Source organism: Notamacropus eugenii, chromosome 5 (assembly GCF_028372415.1).
Source record: "Notamacropus eugenii isolate mMacEug1 chromosome 5, mMacEug1.pri_v2, whole genome shotgun sequence".
NCBI lineage: Eukaryota > Metazoa > Chordata > Mammalia > Diprotodontia > Macropodidae > Notamacropus > Notamacropus eugenii.
In genome coordinates, this window is record NC_092876.1 from 333,802,034 (window position 1) to 333,821,060 (window position 19,027).

Here is a 19,027-nt window from a genome sequence, read left to right on the forward strand (position 1 = left end):
GTGGGCCTGAAAGGGTATCAGTTATTCCAATTGTTTCTTACAATAAGTTTAGAGATAAACAAGGCCTATAGTGTTATTAACATTTTATGGATAGGGAAACCAAGGCTAAGAGAAGTCACATGGCTAATGATCAGGTCAATAGGTCTTCAAACCCAGGTCTCCTAATTTCCCATTCATGCCTTTCCATTCTATCAGTTTCCTGCCTCTCTTATAGTGAATACCTGGAGAAGGATCCAAGCCTTGGTTTATGTGAATTACATCCACCTTCTTAGACAGCTGAGCAGTGAAACTATGAAACCAGAAGAACAAGTGTGTCACTGGTAATACCTTGAATAATAAGTCCATGAGACTCATTCCATCATTTCAAAAGGGAAAAAAACAGTATGCACACACACAGGAAAAGAATGTTCTATAAGGTTGCTCCTCTTGTCTGCAGATAATCCCTTTCACTGTTGTGAAAAGTAGATATCTTAGAACTTAGGGGTATTTTTTGGGTCGTGGACAGAGCTTTACTTTGATCTAGCTGGTCACTTGATTATCTACAACCCCACCTTGAAAGAAGACTGTAAAGCTAACAGTGGGTATGCTGTGCCCTAAAATTCAGTGACATCATCCCAAGAGGAAAGGGAAAGAGATGACCATCTAGGTTCAGGGCCATCTGTGGACTTTCTTACCAGTGAAACTCCAGAAATACTTGTGGGACACAGACTTCATAGAATGTTAAAACCTTGGAGATCATATACACTAAACACCTCTCATTTTTTCAGAGGAAGAAACCAAGGCTCAGAAATGGAGAGGAAACGGGCCCAAGTTTACAAAGTTAGTAGTTGACAGAGCCAAAATGTTGACTGAGCTATAAACCAGCATCACCCTGGACAATGACAGACATCTAGTCATGAAGAACTCACTACCTACTGAGCCAGACTATTTCATTTTCAGATAGCTGTAGCTATTTGGAAGTCCATGTTACTGTACTAAAAATCTCCTTCTATGTAACTTCAAGGGGCAGTTAATACAGAGTGCTGGGCCTGGAGTCAGGCAGTCTCATTTTTCAGATTTTACAGTATGTGGAAAAGATGCCACCCCATTCTCATCCTCATTCATTCACTCAACAAATACTGAGCTCCTCTTGTATGCATGCACAGACACTGGGGACTTGGGTTCTGGTTCAGGCTCAGCCAGCATCTGTGTGACTATGGGTAATTCACTTCACCACTCTGAAATTCACCTTCCTGACTTCTGTAAAATGAGAGGGCTGGTCCAGAGGATCTCTGGGCTCTAACATTCTATGCCTCTATGATCGATTCTATCATTCAGTCTGTAGACAATCCATAAATACTTGCTGACTGATCTGTCTGGAACAGTGCAAGGGTGGACCTACCTGGAAACAGGAAGATGAATGGTATAGTCCCTCAATCTCCATCTCTCTTTCTTCAACCCTCCCACATCCAGTCCTCCAAAAGAAATAATCAATCTAGAAATAAAGTGCTTTGTACTCCTATGCAACCTGTATCCAGGGACTTCAGATCTCTTCGCAAACATTAATTAGATTCTCTCCATGTCTCTATGAAATATGACCTTCTACTATTCTCCATTTTGGAGATGGATGGACTAAGATCTAAAAACAGTGAAATCCCTTTCTTACTATGGATGAATAGACAGTGTAGAGAAGAAGATAGTTAGCCTACATCTTTCTGCAACCATGTAATTACCCACTTGCCCATATGTCTTAGGGGCTAGTGATCAGGGAGCTGGTTCCCCACCCCCAGCCCCTGAAGCACTTGGTTCACTTTTTGGATACTTTTTTAGCAGCAGGCACTGCGCTCAACAATTCCAACCCTTTTTTGTGACTGTGCAGTTATACTCACCCCCTTTGCAATCTCCTGAGCTACATTGTTAGGGATGGGAAGGAAAAGAGGTATTAGCTCACCACTTCCTTCTCTCACCATCTACACCTCAAGAAGAGTCTGGAGCAGGACAGTAGCAGAAGGGCAAAAAAGGAGAATAAAAACCAGCACGATTACATCTTTTTATCTCTACCCTGTGATGTAGTCTCAGGAGGCAGTCCCTTGCCGAAGGTCACAATGGCTGAGGGATAGAGACAGGAAAACAGCTGTTTTCTTCAATCCCAGCCACATTTTCTCTTCACAAAATCCCTCTGCCTCAGTAGGATACAAAGATCTCTCAAGTAAATCATGGATGAAAAGATCTCTAAAGTGTGTACCTTGTTCAGGACCCAATATCTGGGGGCAGTAACTCTTGAAATAGAAGGTATGTGAGGTATGAGCCAAAGGGCATATAAACCAGGCAATCCTGGTCTGTTGACCAGATGAAAGCCACAGCTTTTCATTTCCAGGACTTAGCCCTTCAAGAAGGTTGGAACCCTTGGCAATGGCATTCCCAGCACTGGAATTTTCCTACCTTACTGCCACATAATCCCACACTATCACAATGGATCTCAGCGACCATCCTTCCTTCCCACTGTTGTCCGTTAAGCTAATCAGAGTTTGCCAGATGTCTTTGTTCAATGACAGTTTGTAGGGTGTTTGCCAGTGTTTATGATTTAAGCAAAAAAGCAAAAATCTAATATTCTTTATTTTGTCTGTGCCTTCCCTCCCTGTCCTTCCAGCTTGGCTGGCAGCTCTTCTCCCCCGAAACATAAAGACAAAGCACTTCTGGGGTCAGGGCTCTCTGTCAATGTCCATCCTAAAGTCCTTGCTAGTGATAAATTAAAATGCCTAGGTTCTTCTTAAACATCAAATTATTCTTTCATAGTGTAAAAAAGTTCAGCTTGCAACAATAGAGTATATTTTTGATGGGACAATTCAGTTTATTTCAACTCAGTTTCAACACAGTGATTATCTACTAAGCACTGCCACTCCAGGCAGAGATACATCAATGATCTAAGAGGTGTCCACTGCCCTGATGGAGCTTACCATCAAATAGAAGATGGTTTTTCAAAGTTTGAGTTCATATTAGCAATATTCTTCCACTTATTGCCCTCATTTTGCAAACTGGGTAATAAAATTGTGTGGATAGCCAGGTCTCAATTATTCAAGGGTCCATTACTTAATTGGTCAATTATCTAGGACTCCTTTGACTTATGACCTCCTTGGGCTGCCTACTTTCTGACTTTTTCCTGCATGGTTAAGAATTCAGTCAAAGTCAGTTCACTCTACTCCAATTTAAATAATTCCATCCCTCCTTCCATCCATCTATCCAATGAACATTAATTGAGCACCTGCCATGAGAAAAGTTTTAATAGGGGTTAAAGGTAACTCTAGATAAAATTATGAAATAAGGATATTTTCTTCTGTAATCTACCATGCCCTTGCCAAAAGCTCAAGTCTTTTTTTATACTGATTCCTTCCAGATATGTACCCATATGCTAACCTCCATCCCAAAGCCCTGGACCTCTTTCTTTCTCTTCCATTAAGGAAACTTCTTTCATATCTCACTCTTAGAGTTGCTCCAGAAAATCTGGTTCATTCTGTTGCTCAGTGGTTTACATGTACATCCAACTCTTCATGACCCCATTTGGGGTTTTCTTGGCAGAGGAACTACTGGTTTGCCATTTCCTTCTCCAGCTCATTTTACAGCTGAGGAAACTGAGGCAAACAGGATGATTTGACTTGCTCAGGGTCACACAGCTAGTAAGTGTCTGAGGCTGGATTTGAACTCAGGAAGATGAGTCTTCCAGACTTCAGGCCTAGTGCACTATTCACCACACCACCAAGCTGCCCCTAAGCTAATACATACTAATTCATACTAAGGTATTAATAGCTCATTAGCTTGATGAATCACAGAATCAAGAAGCTAGAAGGGACCTCAAGGGGCATTTAGCCCAATCTGTGCCCACAAATAGTCTCTGCTAAAATATTCTTAGAAAACGATTTCCAGCTTTTGGTGGAAGATCTCTAATGAATGGAAACCCACTACCTTCCAAGGCAAATCATTCCACTTTGGGAGAGTATTAATTGTTAGGAAGTTATTTACCTTTAAAGTCAAAATATGCCTCTGTGATTTCTACCCCTTTCCTCCTAATTCTGCACTTTGGGGTCAAGAATAACAAGCACTAATCCCCTTCCACAAAACAGCCCTTCAAATACTTGAAGATAGCTGTCAAATCCCTTTTGAATCTTCTCCTTTCTAGGCTCAGCATCTCCAGTTCTTCTAAAGGATCATTATCTGGCACATCCTTCAGTTCCCTTACCATGTAGGTCAATCTCTGCTGTTAACACTCTATCTTGCCTTAAAATATGGCACCCAGAACAAAACACAATAATCAAGATATGGCCTGAGCAGAGTAGGGTAATTTGTTCAGTTTTTTCAGTCATGTCTGATTCTTCATGATCCCATTTGGGATTTTCTTTGGCAAAAGGTCCTCGAGTGGTTTATCATTTCTTTCTCCAGCTCATTTTATAGATGAGGAAACAGAGGCAAATAGGGTTAAGTGACTTCCCCAGGGTCACACAGCGTTTTTGTCTGAGGCTAGATCTTAATTGAGGTCTTCTTGACTCCAAGCCCAGGTACTCTATCTACTGCTCCACCTAGCAGCCCCAAAGTGGAGTAGAACAGAGCTATTATATCTCTTGTTCAGGACATTATGACTCTCTTAATGCAAACTAGAGTAAGAGTAGCTTTTTTGGCAGCCATGTTATACTGCTGACTCATCTCCCACAGTCATCTCACATCTTTTTCACAGGAAGCACTGTCTAGACACACTAACCCTATCCTATTTTTGTGATGTAGATTTTTTTTAACTCAAATGCAGAACTTTACAGTTATCTTTATTAAATTCCATCTGTCTTATCCCTAAGGCGTATAGATATGTGTATATGCATATATCACATACACCTATGTATATGTTGCATGTATACAAATATGTGGCAGCTAGATGGCATAGTGGATAGTGACTCATCTCTCTGAGTTCAAATCTGGCCTCAGATACTTACTAGCTGTGTGACCCTGGGCAAGTCACTTTACCTTGTTTGCCTCAGTTTCCTCAGCAATAAAATGAAATGGAGAAAGAAATGGCAAACCACTCTAGTATCTTTGCCAGAAAACCCCAAATGAGGTCACGAAGAGTTGGACGCAACTGAAATGACTGAAAAACAACACCAAATACATATATGTCTTATGGAAAGTGGGTGGGTTTGTGTATGCACAGAAACTAGATTCTGTGTGTGTTGCTATTGTTGTTCTGGACCTGTGATTTCACTAGTATAGGAAACCCCTCATGACAAAATTTCCTCTACCAAGGCAAATCATCAACTGACCCAAAACTAAGTTTTCGAGGTTTCCTAGGGTACTGAGAGGGTTAAATGACTTATTCAGGGTCACATGGCAGGTATGCTCCAGAAGAAGGACTTGAACCCAGATCTCACTCTCCTAAGGCTTACTCTCTATCCTCAGTGCCAGCACGCCTCTCATTAAATATATTACCCCCTGTAAAATTTTATCTTTCTGTCCTTGGAGGGAGGTTTATGTTTTACTAAGTGATGGTGCCAATGATAAATGATAAGCTAAGAGAATGAATCAGTAAATAGTGTAAACCAGTGGGTTTTTTTAAAAAAATAATTTGCTGAGGAGAGAGGCAATTTTGGATCAGAAGAGTTTCCTAAGTGTCCTCCAAATTGTGCCACTTGGGTCCCCATATACTCTGCCTACACACATGAGGCTGATCCATGGTCAGGAGTAAGGATGCAGGGCTGGAACTAACTGGGTGCTATGAGGTGGAAGATTGTTGGTAGATTTTTGTTAGTGCCTCCCCTCATCTCCTATGACTATAGATAACTGAGTTAGTTATATCTTGTGTCTCTATAGACACTCATATTACAGATGGAGAAACTGAAGTAGATAGCATCTAAATGACATTCATATTTACAAAAATCACCTTGACTGGGAGAGATTGATTTATGCTAAGCAGTAATAAATTATGTTGACTTTGCTTATCTTATCCATAGATTCATAGTATCACAGAACATTAGAGTTGGAGGGATATTTATCCTAATCCATTCTCATACACACACACTATCTTAAGGTGAGGAAACTGAGACTTATCCAGCTAGTAAATGGCAGAACCAGTCATAATACCCAGGTCTCCTGAGTCTCTCAGAAGAAGGCAGAGAAAAAGCATTTCTATTACACTTTCTTACCTGCAAGGTTAAAACTGTCCCAAGTAGTCCGTGCTAGGAACCCACTTTGGGTAGAATTCCCCCATTTCTCCATTTTCCTGGCCTTAGCTCACTAGACATTACTAGTTCTAGAATGAGCAGCACTATTAAGAGTTACCGTCATGACTGAGAAAGTTCTCCTGGTGTTTTCCAGCCTACCCATGGGATCGATCTAGTCTGAAATCCATGCCATTAGACCTAAGGCAGTTTGAAAAATTGGATGCGTATGCCTCCAAGGTAAGAGTTCCAACATGTACTGTGCTTGCCTCTGATTCTCAGATAGAAAGACCCTCTCATCGTACGAGTTAGAGTACCAACCAAAGTCTATCCTCACTGAGCCCCTTCAGAATATTGAAAACTTAGCAAACTCATCCTTTAAAAGTGGTCTGCATCCACACCAATGTAAAGACTATGGGAAATGCCTACTCTTTGTTAGGAGCATCTCTGTCCCTCTATTCCTATGTATCCTTTCTGGATAAAATGAACTTCGGTGAGCCTGTTTGCAGAAAACACAGAGAGTAGCTAACCTTGGAGCTAGGATGAGTGAGTTCATCACCTTTACTCTTCTCAGGTCTCTTGTTCTTTTTGACCACCCTTACCACCTCCAGGTGATGGATCCCTCTTGTATAGGCCTTCCTGCTACAACCATTCTTAGCTGACCTTCTTGGATCTGCCCCTTTGTCTGTCTAGGACCTGCATGGTGTGTTACTCTTAGTCTATTGAGCTCTCCTTCTGGTCCTGGAACCTCTTGGCCCATCCTTGATTTATTGCTGCCCCAACCCCAACGTTACACATTGCCCCTAATAACAAAACAACTTAGTTTTGATTGCAAAACTGGTGCAGGTTGAGGGAAGAGAGAGTAAGAGGTGTAGCATTTATATTCTGATACCTCAAAAACTCTAGTGGCTAGAAGGAGGATGAGTGAAAGCAAAGGGAGACCATGAACTGAGGGCAAAAGGAGAAGCTGTGTCAGAGGCTGGCCAGTGCTGTTCTTGCTCTCAGTGCACAATTAGCAATTGCATTGCCCCCCCACCATGCTCCATGCTTCAGTTCATGTCTGATCTTTTCCAAGCTAAACAAGACAGAAACGATAGCTCAACTTTTTCCACAATTGTCCTATTTCTGACATATCGTATTCCTTTCCAAACAGGTGAAAGTCAAATCTGGTTTGGAAGAACTGGTGAAAGATTTGTTCCAGGAGGCTCATACGGACCTGGAGAAAGTCAGAGCCATTTGGATATGGATATGCCATCACATAGGTAGGTCAGACAACACAGACATACAGTCAGCTCTGGGATGGTGGTCATAATAATAGTAAAATAATTATAAATTACTAGCATTATATGGCTCTTTAAGGTTTACAAAGCTCTATATACACTATTTCCCTTGATCTTCATGACCCTGTAAGGTGAGTGCTATTATTTTGCCCATTTTGCAGATAAGGAAACTGAGAATGGGGGAAGTCGAGTAACTTGCTCAGAGCCACAGATTAGCAAGTGTTTGAAGAGAGATTTGAACACTGGTCTTTCTAACTTCAAGTCCAATCCTCTCATCCCCTGAGCTACCTTGTGGTCTCCAGTCCACTGTAAAACCTCTCTTTAGAAGAGAGCAGATTAAATTAAAGAAGTTAAGTCTCAAATTGGTCCATTTTGTTTCTTGTTGGTACCTTTAGTAAAGGGTTTTATGGAAGAGATTAAAAGTAGACCCATCACCAAGGAGTGCCCATCCCTTGGGCAATGAGCAGTCTTCTTTAGTGATGAAGGATTGAGAAATCATGGAAAATTTGATCTGTGATTCTTAGGCTGATGCTTCAGGTCATGTCATTACCACTCAGATCCACTCTTATATGAACTCTGCTCCATCTCTAGAGCATCACAGCACCCAGCCACAGACCTTACCTAAAGACCCAGGGAACACAAATCCATCACATAAATCTCTGACTTCCTTTCCTTGAAGTACAGCAGCCAAGACCACACACACACACACACACACACACACACACACACACACACACACACACGCACACACACACGCACACTCCGCCACCACCAAATGAGATGGGAAGGAAAATGTAGAAGGCCTCAGCAAAACCACTGCAAGCTTCTCAAGGCATTTCCCTGATTCTTCCCATACCTCACTATGAATGTCATAAAAGTGAAGTTGTTCTAACATCAGTATGAGTCAGCTAGGTGGCACAATGGATAGAATGCTGAGTCTGAAGTCAAAAAGTACCTATCTTCCTGAGTTCAAATCTGGCTTCAGACATTTGGTAACTGTATAATCCTGGGCAAATCATTTAACCCAGCTTACCTTAGTTTCCTCATCTGTAAAATGCGCTAGAGAAGGAAATAGCAAGCCACTCCAGTCTCATTACAAGAAAACCCCAAATGGGGTCATGAAGAGCTGGACATGACTGAAAACTACCGAACAATAATGATATTGGCATGCCAGCACTAGATGGAACTGGCTTACATTCTCTTTCTCTATGCCCAGTATGAGTAAGCCCATTACAAGTCATCTCTGGGTCCTATCCCCAGGTGTGTTATTCTTCTACGACACCTATTGCTAACAGACAATAAAAGTCTATTTTGTAAGCCAGTCATTTGGAATGATTTTCCCATAAAATCAATGTTTTTTGTGGTGGATCAGAGCCTCCTTTTAAATAGCATGCTTTTTGTTAATAACTACCTCCCATTATGGCAATGATGTATGTTCTTGCTAGCAAGAAGGATAAATGTCCTTCTAAACCTAATGTCTCCAGTACAGAAAATGATCGTGGCTTCTAGTAGGTGTTTTCTTTATCTAACAAGGGAATTAAGTTCCCAGGACAGCCTAAAAAGGCCTACTTAACCCATAATGGAATTCAGTGTTTTCCTTACAACAACTTGTCAGATAACTAATGTATGTATTTTTATCCCCAGAATAGCCATCAGTGGCTACCGTCAACTTGGAGTCTCTAGTAAAATGCCCCTGGAATCTGTCCTTGGTGCCTGTTTATATTTTTATCAGTGACTTAGATGAAGGCATTTGATGTCATGCTTATTAAATTTGTTTCATTTGTAAGTGAAGGCAGGAGGGATAACTATCACTGAATAACAGTCAGGCTTTAAAGGACTTGATTTTCAGTATGCCCTTTAGCCAAACATTTAATCGACCTGAGCTGGGCCATCTCCAGTCTTCTGATCTCTATCTGGCCAAAGGACCCAAATGGCTCTGGAGGAGAAAGTGAGGCTGATGACCTTGCACAGTCGTTCTTCACTTAATTCAAATGTGCTTGCAAGTCAAAGCATCACCTTCTTGATGTCATGGTCCTCTTCAAGAATGAAGGACAAACAAAAACCACAACCACAATCAAGCTAAGCTTCTTTCTCCGTCTATATCTGCTCTTACATCGTTAGTAAAGACAACAAAATCGCAATCAGAGCTTATATTTCTCTATCATTATGCTGTTTACAAAGTGAACTCTCATGCATTATTGAAGGCAGCTAGATGCCACAGTGGATAAAGTGCTGGGCCTAGAGTCAGACCTAAGTTCAAATTCTGCATCAGACACATACTAGCTGTGTGACCCTGGGCAAGTCACTTAGTCTCCCACTATTTCCCAAGGTTGTTGTATCAGATGAGATAATATTTGCAAAGTGCTCAGGGCAATACCGGGCACATGGTAAGTGCTTAATAAATGCTGATTTCCTTCCTTCCGTTATGTCAAATGATCTTCACAATATCCCTGTGATGTAATTAGCAGATTCCTTGCCACCCCCAACTGAACAGATAAAGTAACTGAGGCTCAGAGAAGTGAAGGGATTGGGCCGAGGTGATTGGAAGCCTCCTATTCCAGTGCCATTACCATTGTGTGCTGCCTCATTTGTAGGAATGATTTAGGGGTGTTACAAAGATGTACAGCACTAATTAATCACAACAGTAAACATTTATATAGCTCTTTAAGATTTGTAATGCACAAATCTACATCTATTTATCTACATAGATTTAAACATAGATATACTCCCCGTGAGGAAGTTACTAGTGTTATCCCCATTTTATAGATGAAAAAATGAGGCTTAGAGACTTACCCAAGGTCACCAAGCTGATGAGTTTGCAAGGCAAGATTCAAACTCATTTGCTGCACTCTATCCAGGTTCTGCATTCTTTGCCCAACTCCGCTAAGTCTTAGCAGAACCAAATCAGGGTAGTGTTATTACTTATACAATAATATTAACAGCACTTGACACCTTTACTGACTTCAATGTCAGTGGTCTTTTTACTTAAACCAGGGTTTTAGGATTTAAATGATGCCAAATTAGAGGACCAATCCAAATGATGCTCAATAGAAGGGGACTGCTCACCTGGTACAGGCACAAGGTTGTAACCCAAAGTGCCACCTGCTTCCACAGATTCCTGCTGTCCTCTGCCATTCCCCTGTTCTGCCAAGGCTGTGAGCTCCTTGTGAACACAGTCTGTTTTGTGCTTTTCTTTGTATCCCCATCACTTAGCATAGTGACTGGCACATAGTAGGTACTTAATAAATGTTTATGGTCTGACTGCCAGCCTAACCCAACAGGAACCAACTAACATCTAGGGCTAAAAAATCTAGGGCTACACATTATATCATGTCAGGAAGCATGACCACCTTTCTCACATGCAGAGATTTTCTCTCTCTCTCTGTTTCTCTTTCTCTCTCCTTCCCTCTTTCCTCTCTCCCTCCCTCCTCTCTCTTTCTCATTATCTATCCATGTCTGTCTGTTCTTTCTATTTGACATATAGCTAATGATATATACATATAGAGATAGGACTAGACCTGTGATTGTTTTTGTACGTGTGTGTGCTTATTTTTACATACATACACACACTAATATATTTATTTACTCATATATAATAGTAAAATAGCTGTTGTTTACATTGCATTTTGTCATTTGCAAAGTATTCTTTACAACCATTATTTCACTCGAAGCTCACAAAAACCCATGAGGGAGGCACTGAGTCCTCATTTTTCAGATGCTTGTGTTTTTCCCGTTGCCATTCAATTAATGGGTGTCAGAGGTGGGATTCCCAGTTTTCCTGACTCCAGGCCCAGCCCTCATTCCATTCTACTGTGTGACCCTGGGCAAGCTCCTTAAGCTCTATTTGGGTCAGTTTTCTTATCTGTAAAATGAAGATGATAATAGCACCTGTCTCTCAGGGTTGTTGTAAGGATCAAATGAGATAACAGTTGTAGACCATTTAGAATGGTGTTTGATATATATTAAACACTATATAAACGTTAACTTCTGTGGCTCTTCATTCTTCCTCCCATGCAAACACACAGCTATACACATTTCTAATTTCACCCATTTACTAGCTGTGTGACCCTGGACAAGTCACTTAACCCTGTTTGCCTCAGGTTCCTCATTTGTAAAATGAGCTGGAGGAGGAAATGGCAAACCACTCTGTTATAAAGATACTGAAAAGAAAAACCCAAGTGGGGTCTTGAAGAATCAGACATGACTGAAAATAACTGAACAACTGATGCACACATATAGAGAGAGAGACTAGACCTGAGATTTGTTTGGCATAGAAAACTCCCAAATGAGCAAATACCCTTTCCCAAAACATATTAAGACCTCCTCTACAACTGAGCGTCTTAAAGATTTGGACTTGTCCAGGATGATACAGGCACCTAGATTGCTGCCTAATGGTTAGAGCACCAGACCTGGAGTTGGGAAGACCTGTGTTCAAATTTAGCCTAAGACACTTACTAATAGCTGTGTAACTCTGGGGAAGTAAGTCACTTGCCCTCAGTCTGCCTCAGTTACACCAATTATAAAATGGAGATAATAGCACCTGCCTCCCTGAGTTATGATGAGAATCAAGTGAGGTCATACTTGTAAAGTGCTTATACCATACATGGTACATATTAAATACTTTTTCCTTCCTTTCCATTATGTTTCAAAAGCAGGACTTAAACCCCAGACTTTCTGCCTCCAAGACCAACTTTCTGTCTCTCTCCTATGCCATGTTGGCCCCACGTACATACACACACACACATACATGTGCATGAACAAATGCTCATACACCCAGTGATGCATAATCATATACATTCAAATACACAGATACAGTATGCCCTTATATGTGTGTGTATACACACTAATACACATGCATTTACACTCATGCATATGCCTACATTCACAGCCAGATAGCTTCGTACACTCTCTCACGTACATTCTTACATATACACAAATATGCACCCTCATGTACACATAGGCTCGCATTTATAGGTACATTCATACATATAATGTGTGTGTACACATATATATACACATACATATAGATGTACACATGTGTAGTCATTCTAACATACATGCATATAATAAAGTCATACTCATTCATGTTCTTGTAGACATATATATCACACCTGTCACAGTAGACCTCCTTCCCAGCGATTCCTTCTCTACCATCAGTTAATTGTAGTGTCTCCTGGAGGATGGATTCTGCCCTCATGATGAGAGTGTCACTTCTAAAAACAGATCACCAGGACCTCTGCTCTTGGCACAGGACCAGCACTATAAGCCATTCATCCAATATAAAGCATTTCCTGGCACACTGAACTATGTTCCAATGAGCCCCTGATCGTTGAGATATTCCATTCAGGGGCAGATTTCTCCCTCCGTTTGGAAATTATGAGGATTCAACTATTCAACTGCCCTCATGGCAGTGAGTGTAGAATGGTGGGAATCAATCTCTTGGTCTGGCAGTTAATGACAGAGCAACAATGCTTTGGTCCCCAGGCTTAAGCTTTCATAGCTTGATTTGCATTCCCTGCGAGTCTATTTTTCCTTCCTCTGACACGCACTCAGAAGCCTTCAGCTGAAGACAGTGGGCACAGGCCCCAGGAGCCAATGCAATGCCACCCATCCAGCCTGGAGCGTCCTCTGTCCCCTTTGTTTCAGTCTAAAAGGCAGGTGAATCTCTTTACAGACCTTACCATTCACAGAAGACTTGGCCTCTTGATAACAGTGTCCATGGGAACAGATTTCCTGGATTATGGTCATTATTCAATCATTTCAGTCATGTTCAACTTATGATCCCATTTGGGGTGTTCTCAGTAAAGATACTGGAATGTTTTGCCATTTCCTTCTCTAGCTCATTTTACAGGTTAGGAAATTGATGAAAACAGAGTTAAGTGACTTGCCCAGGGTCACACTGCCGGGAAGTGTCTGAGGCTGGATCTGAACTGAGGTCTTCCTGACCAGAGGCCTGGATCTCTATCAACAGCAGCACCACCTAGCTGCCCCTGGATAGCCAGCTTCAAATTCTATATGCTTGGGAGGTTTGGGAGAACAAGCAGGTGTAACCGAAACCTACAGTCTCTAAATTCTATTTTAACCTCCTTCCCCCTCCAAACTTTTACCGAAAGTTCTCATAAAAAGCCTGTCCCAAATTTCCTTCACCTCCTTTGCATCTGCCTCCATTCTGGTGAATGTGCTCATCACAGTAGAGTGGCCTCCCAGATTCAGGTTCCCGTGGAAACCAATCCAAATGAAAATGAAAAGGAGTTTAGGAAATGTATTTCAGGTCTGGTGCTTCATTTTCACAGGGCCCATTTTCAATTTTTTTTTAAATACAAAGCTATTTATGAGCCAATGCTATTCATGATAATGATGATCAGGAGAGATGTTATGGATAGAGAGTTAGCATGACTGCATTCAAGTCCCTTTGCTGACACAAACTGTCTGTAGGACCCCAGGCATGTCACTCACAGTTCTCAATGCTCCAGCTATCCCTCTAGGATGATAAGTTGCATAGCAGATAGCAGTCTATAGTGGAAGAGGGAGCCCCTTCATTGGGAATTCCTTATGCCAATGAAATCACAGGTTCAAGACCCAACGATTATCAGATGATTGGATCTGTCCTAATGGAAACAGTGTCCTTCTATTCTGCCATTTTCCTCTTTGGGGAAGAACTTGCCTTCCATCCTCTTATGCTTTCTTTTCCACCTTATTCTCTCCAGAATATGATATAGTGGCTGCCCAGGAGAAGGACCGTCGGTCCTACAAGCCCACTGACATTCTGCAGAGCCAGAAGAGCAACTGTGATGGGTACGCCGAGCTCTTTGAGAAAATGTGCAGGTAAGTGAGGAGCCGGGCAAAACCCAGGCCTCAAGAGAGGGCTCTGCAACCTACTAACCCTATCCTCAGCTGCCCCTTGTAAATCACTGTCTGCCAAGGTGCCAGGCTTGAAACTTTAGTTTGCAAACTCGGCTTTGGAATCTGAACGAGTCCTGAAAAGGTCAATTTCTCTCTCTTTCTCTCTCTCCCTCTCTTTTTTTTTTCCACCAGCATAATTTACTTTGTACCATCTGCTGAGCTTCACATTGCATTAACATAATGGCAGATGAATACACAGAGATAATTTGGTTATAAAAGGCTTTTTTCCCCCTCCTTCTCTGGGCCTCTATGGAGCTGAAGGTTAAAAGAATGGCAGGTCTGGGAACGAGAGAGCCAGTATCTTCAGACAGCCAAGGCCTAGTGTGAAAAGCTGTCCTCTGTTCTGGCCCAGTGGCCCTCCTGGGGAAACAAAAGGTCTCTTACCTGGAAAGCTTTGGCAGTGGGGAGAGGTGAATAATTAGCTCTCTTCTAAGCCTCTCTGGTTCCATTTTAAAAGACCCAGGAAAGAGCTCTCTATATTTTTACCTGGGGTACCAACAAGGAAGGCTGAATGGAGAGAAAGCCTATGTCATACACCTCATCCCCATGATGCTGATTTGGGTTGGTTAAAGTGAGCAAACAGGCATTCTTAGTATGGTAAACCTTGGTACTTAGTTTATAAAATTGATTTGAAAGAAAACCATTTCTAGCCAATGCCATCTAAATTATTTTCCACCTGGCCAGTGATTTCTTATGAAGTAAAACTGTTGGCCCTATTACCACTGTTACCATTGCTGCAGCCTTCGATGGGTCATTACCATTCACTAGACCTCATTTGCCTCGTTTATAAGATTCAAAGTTTGAACTTCTAAGTCCCTCCCACTCCCCCCCCGCCAAAGCCTTTCTGTATCATGTTGCTGGTGTTGAGTCATTTCAGTCAAACGCAGAGAATATTTGACTCTTTGTGACCCTATATGGAGTTTTCTTGGCAAAGATACTAGAGTGGTTTGCCATTTCCTTCTCCAGCTCACTTTACAGATAAGGACACAGAGGCAAACAGGGTTAAGTGACCTGCCCAGGGTCTCACAGCTGGTAAGTGTTTGAGGCTAGATTTTGACAGGAAGATGAGTCTTCCTGATTCTAGGTCTGGCACTATCCACTGTACCACATAGCTGCCTTTTCTATATCAACATACCTTTAAAATGTCATTGTGAACCACCTATTCTGGATCTACCCAGTGTCTCCTACACATACCCAGCCCATTCCTGACTCCTCCTTGCCATTGTTCACCTTAGTCTCCCTCTTCCCTCCTTTACTGCTCACAATTCCTCCCCATAATTCAAGATCCAGCTCTAGTTGAATCTCCTCCATGAAGCCTTTCATACAGAAGCTCTCAGACCACACTGAACTCTCTTGCCTATGAAATTACATGGAATTTAATTCCTTTTCTGCTTATTTGTCACTCATTACTGTCTTGGGGAAGCTAGGTGGTACAATGGATAGCTAGAGCACCAGGCCTGAAGCCAGGAAGATTCATTTTCCTGTTAAAATCTGGCCTCAAACACTAGCTGTGCAACCCTGGACAAGTCACTTAACCCTGTTTGCCTCAGTTTCCTTATCCTTAAACTTTTTCCACTACTACCCCCTTTTCAAGTTTCTGCAATGTTGGTTGGCATTGCATGACCTGAGGGCATGGACAGGAAAAAGTGCACATGCTTTGTGTTCAATACCAAGCTGCAACACAGGTAAGCAGTGCCAGAAATACCTCAGATTCACTGTGTATTTGATTTTTCATTAATTTTTAGTCATCACGCATTTAGAAGCCTTTTATTGCTGCCAAATTTTTCACAACCCCATATCGGGGCACAACCCACACTTTTGGACAATATGATAATATGAGAAATAGTGAGATAATATGGGCTGAAGAAGGGTCACAGAGAGTCAGAAACAGCTCAACAGCAACAATTCACTGGCTCGTGTTATTATTTGACTAAGTGTCCTAGCCTTAGTTCCCCCCTGGACTAGAGGCTCAAGAGCAGTGTCTCATACTTGCCTTGTATCCTCCCCAGCACATAGAAGTGCCTAACATGTAGTAGTCACTTAATAGATGAGTGATTGTTGAATATTACAATGTACTCCTGTTCATCCTCTCTGGGCCACGACAGCTTGTTTGATCAAATAGTATGTGCCAATCTGTCCTAAGGACCCAGTCTTGTTACATGCCTTGTACCTGTAACGTACTGCAACTTTTGTGACTTTTGATTGGAGCTTGCTTATTTGAAAGCACTGAGTTTTAATAAACAGTCTTAGAAGATAACCTTCCTTATCTAATATTGACTCTCTACCTTCCTAGATAGTATATGTTCTGGCTATTTAGTTGCTATTGACCTTTTCTGTAAGACTGAAGGAGATTAAATGCTTCTCTGCCCAGTACTTTCATCTGCTGTTGATTGCGCCTCACCAGCTAATAAAAGGAGCAATTTTGTTAGGACATTTTCGCCGTATGCATTGAAAAAATACTTCTGTTTTCTTTTAAAGTTCTAGGAGCATACACTTTGGAGCAGGGGTGCTTTAAACTTCCTAATTTTATCTCTGCAAATCTTTTTGCCATATGTATTGAAGGAATGCTTCTGGGTATCTTTTAGGAGTCTAGAATGAACCTTGGTGGGAGGACTTTAAATATATTTATCTAAAGATAGATATATATGTATGCATACACACACATACATGTAACATATATACACACATGTGTGTTATTGCTGTATTTGTCCTTCGTTTTCAAAGAAGACCATGACATCAGAGAAATGGTGACATGACTTGCACTTGACTTTGTTTTGAGTGAGGGATGGCTGTTCAGGTTACCAGCCTCACTTTCTCCTCCTGAGCCATCTGAATCCAGTGACCAGATATTACATGTATATGTATGTATATATGTATATGTACATATGTATGCATACACACATGTCTGTATATGTATGTGCATATATGCATATATATACATAAATATATACACATGCATACAATCACATTGTGTATGTATCAACATGTATGTGTGCCTGTATAAAATCTTATGTGGTTTCTTAAAGGGACCTCAGGGATCTTGAGACTAGCTCCTACCTAGTGCCCAGCTCCTTTAGCATTGACTTCAAAAGTGGTCTATTCAGCCTCCATTTGAACACCCCACCTCCCACCTCCAAAAGGGGGCACTTGCTCCTTCCCAAGGCAGATTATTCTTTAACAGTTTTAATGGCTCAAAAGCTCCTCCCTATATCTAGCTAAAATCATCTTCTCCACAACAGTCATTTTTCTCCTCATTCTGTTATGCAGAACCATACAAAACATGTCTGATCTGATATCCATGTGACAGCCCCTCAGATAAACTGAAGACTATGGATGGCAATATTCTAGCTCCCCATCCCAAATTTCCTCTTCTCTAAGCTAATTTCCACATTTTAGAATATTCCAATTTAAGCCTCAAACATCTTTATGTGACTTTCTTAGCCAACCTGGCTCCTAGTTACCTTGTATATTCTTATTGGGCATTTGGCTACATTTTGCTCAATAATTCTTTCATGCTTACAAAGTAGTTTACTGTCCTGAAGGAATGGAGATATTAACTTGCTTCTACTTGGCCTACTGTAGTAGCTTTCTATTGCTTCTAGGTTCAAAGACAAACTCTTCTGTTTAGCCTTTAAAGCCCCACTCAACCAGCCCCGACTCATTTTTCTAGCCTCACTGTGTATTACTTCCCCTCCTACTCTCTGAGACTCTGAGATCCAACCAAAGCAGCCTTCTCCCTGCCGGTTGTCCAGGGAATTCCATATCCTGACACCCTGGCTTTGTACTAGCCATCCCTCACAGCACTCCTTTGCCTGGAACACACCCCATCCTAGCTTCTTCCTCACGGAGTTTCTCTTCCTTTCAGATGCAGCTCAGGTACCATTTTCTGCTTGAAATCTATTCTGTTCCAACACCTGCTATTGTTCTCCCCTTTCATTCAACCACTTTGTACATATTTGTATTTATTAACTTAGTATTCACACGGTATTTGTTTTATACGTACTTCTTGTCTCCCCCATTAGAATATAAACTCTAGGGGTGGTTTCATTCTTTGTACTTGTATCCAGCACCTAGCACATGGTACCTGACGGAAAATAAGTACTTAATAAATACTGGATTGATTCATTGATTGATTTTCTGGACCAAAAGCTTAACAGTGGAGCCATTTTTATCCATAAATTGCCATCCAACAAAGGGAAAGGGAAAGAGGAAGAAGTATTTGACATAGCACCTACTATGTGCTAATCATTGTAGTAAGTACTTTTTTACAAATATTACTTTATGTGATCATATAATATTCTATTATTTTTCATCCTTTAAAATTACATTTTCTGCTTAGCAATCATAGATTCAGAGTCAGAAGGGACAGACCCCACAGACTATCTAATCCAAACCTCTGACAGATGAGAAAACTGAGGTCCACATAGAGGCGGGTCAAAGTCACCCAGGTAGATGGAATTTGAACGCAGTTCCTTATGACTCTAGAAAATCTAGCACTCTTTCCACCACCCCAGCCCTAGAGGATTATAAACATGAACCTTGTTTGTCTTAAGGTCAGCACATAGTTCCTGGGCTCCCTCCTTTGTTTTACAGTTCAATACCACCTGTCCTTTTCTCTCCCTATTTATACATCACCTTCTTCATTCTTTTTTTCCTTTAAAACAACTGTCA

The 19,027-nt window shown here is 41.4% G+C and overlaps 1 protein-coding gene across 1 annotated transcript in view; it reads left to right on the top strand.

Annotated features, from left to right (window-relative positions):
• KY (kyphoscoliosis peptidase) overlaps window positions 1–19,027 on the top strand; it is a 96,804-nt gene that overhangs the window by 37,672 nt on the left and 40,105 nt on the right. Inside the window, exons 6-8 of the mRNA XM_072613597.1 lie at window positions 6,331–6,413; window positions 7,327–7,435; window positions 14,161–14,278. Of these exons, the coding sequence (XP_072469698.1) occupies window positions 6,331–6,413; window positions 7,327–7,435; window positions 14,161–14,278 (310 nt within the window). The remainder of the gene's footprint in view (window positions 1–6,330; window positions 6,414–7,326; window positions 7,436–14,160; window positions 14,279–19,027) is intronic.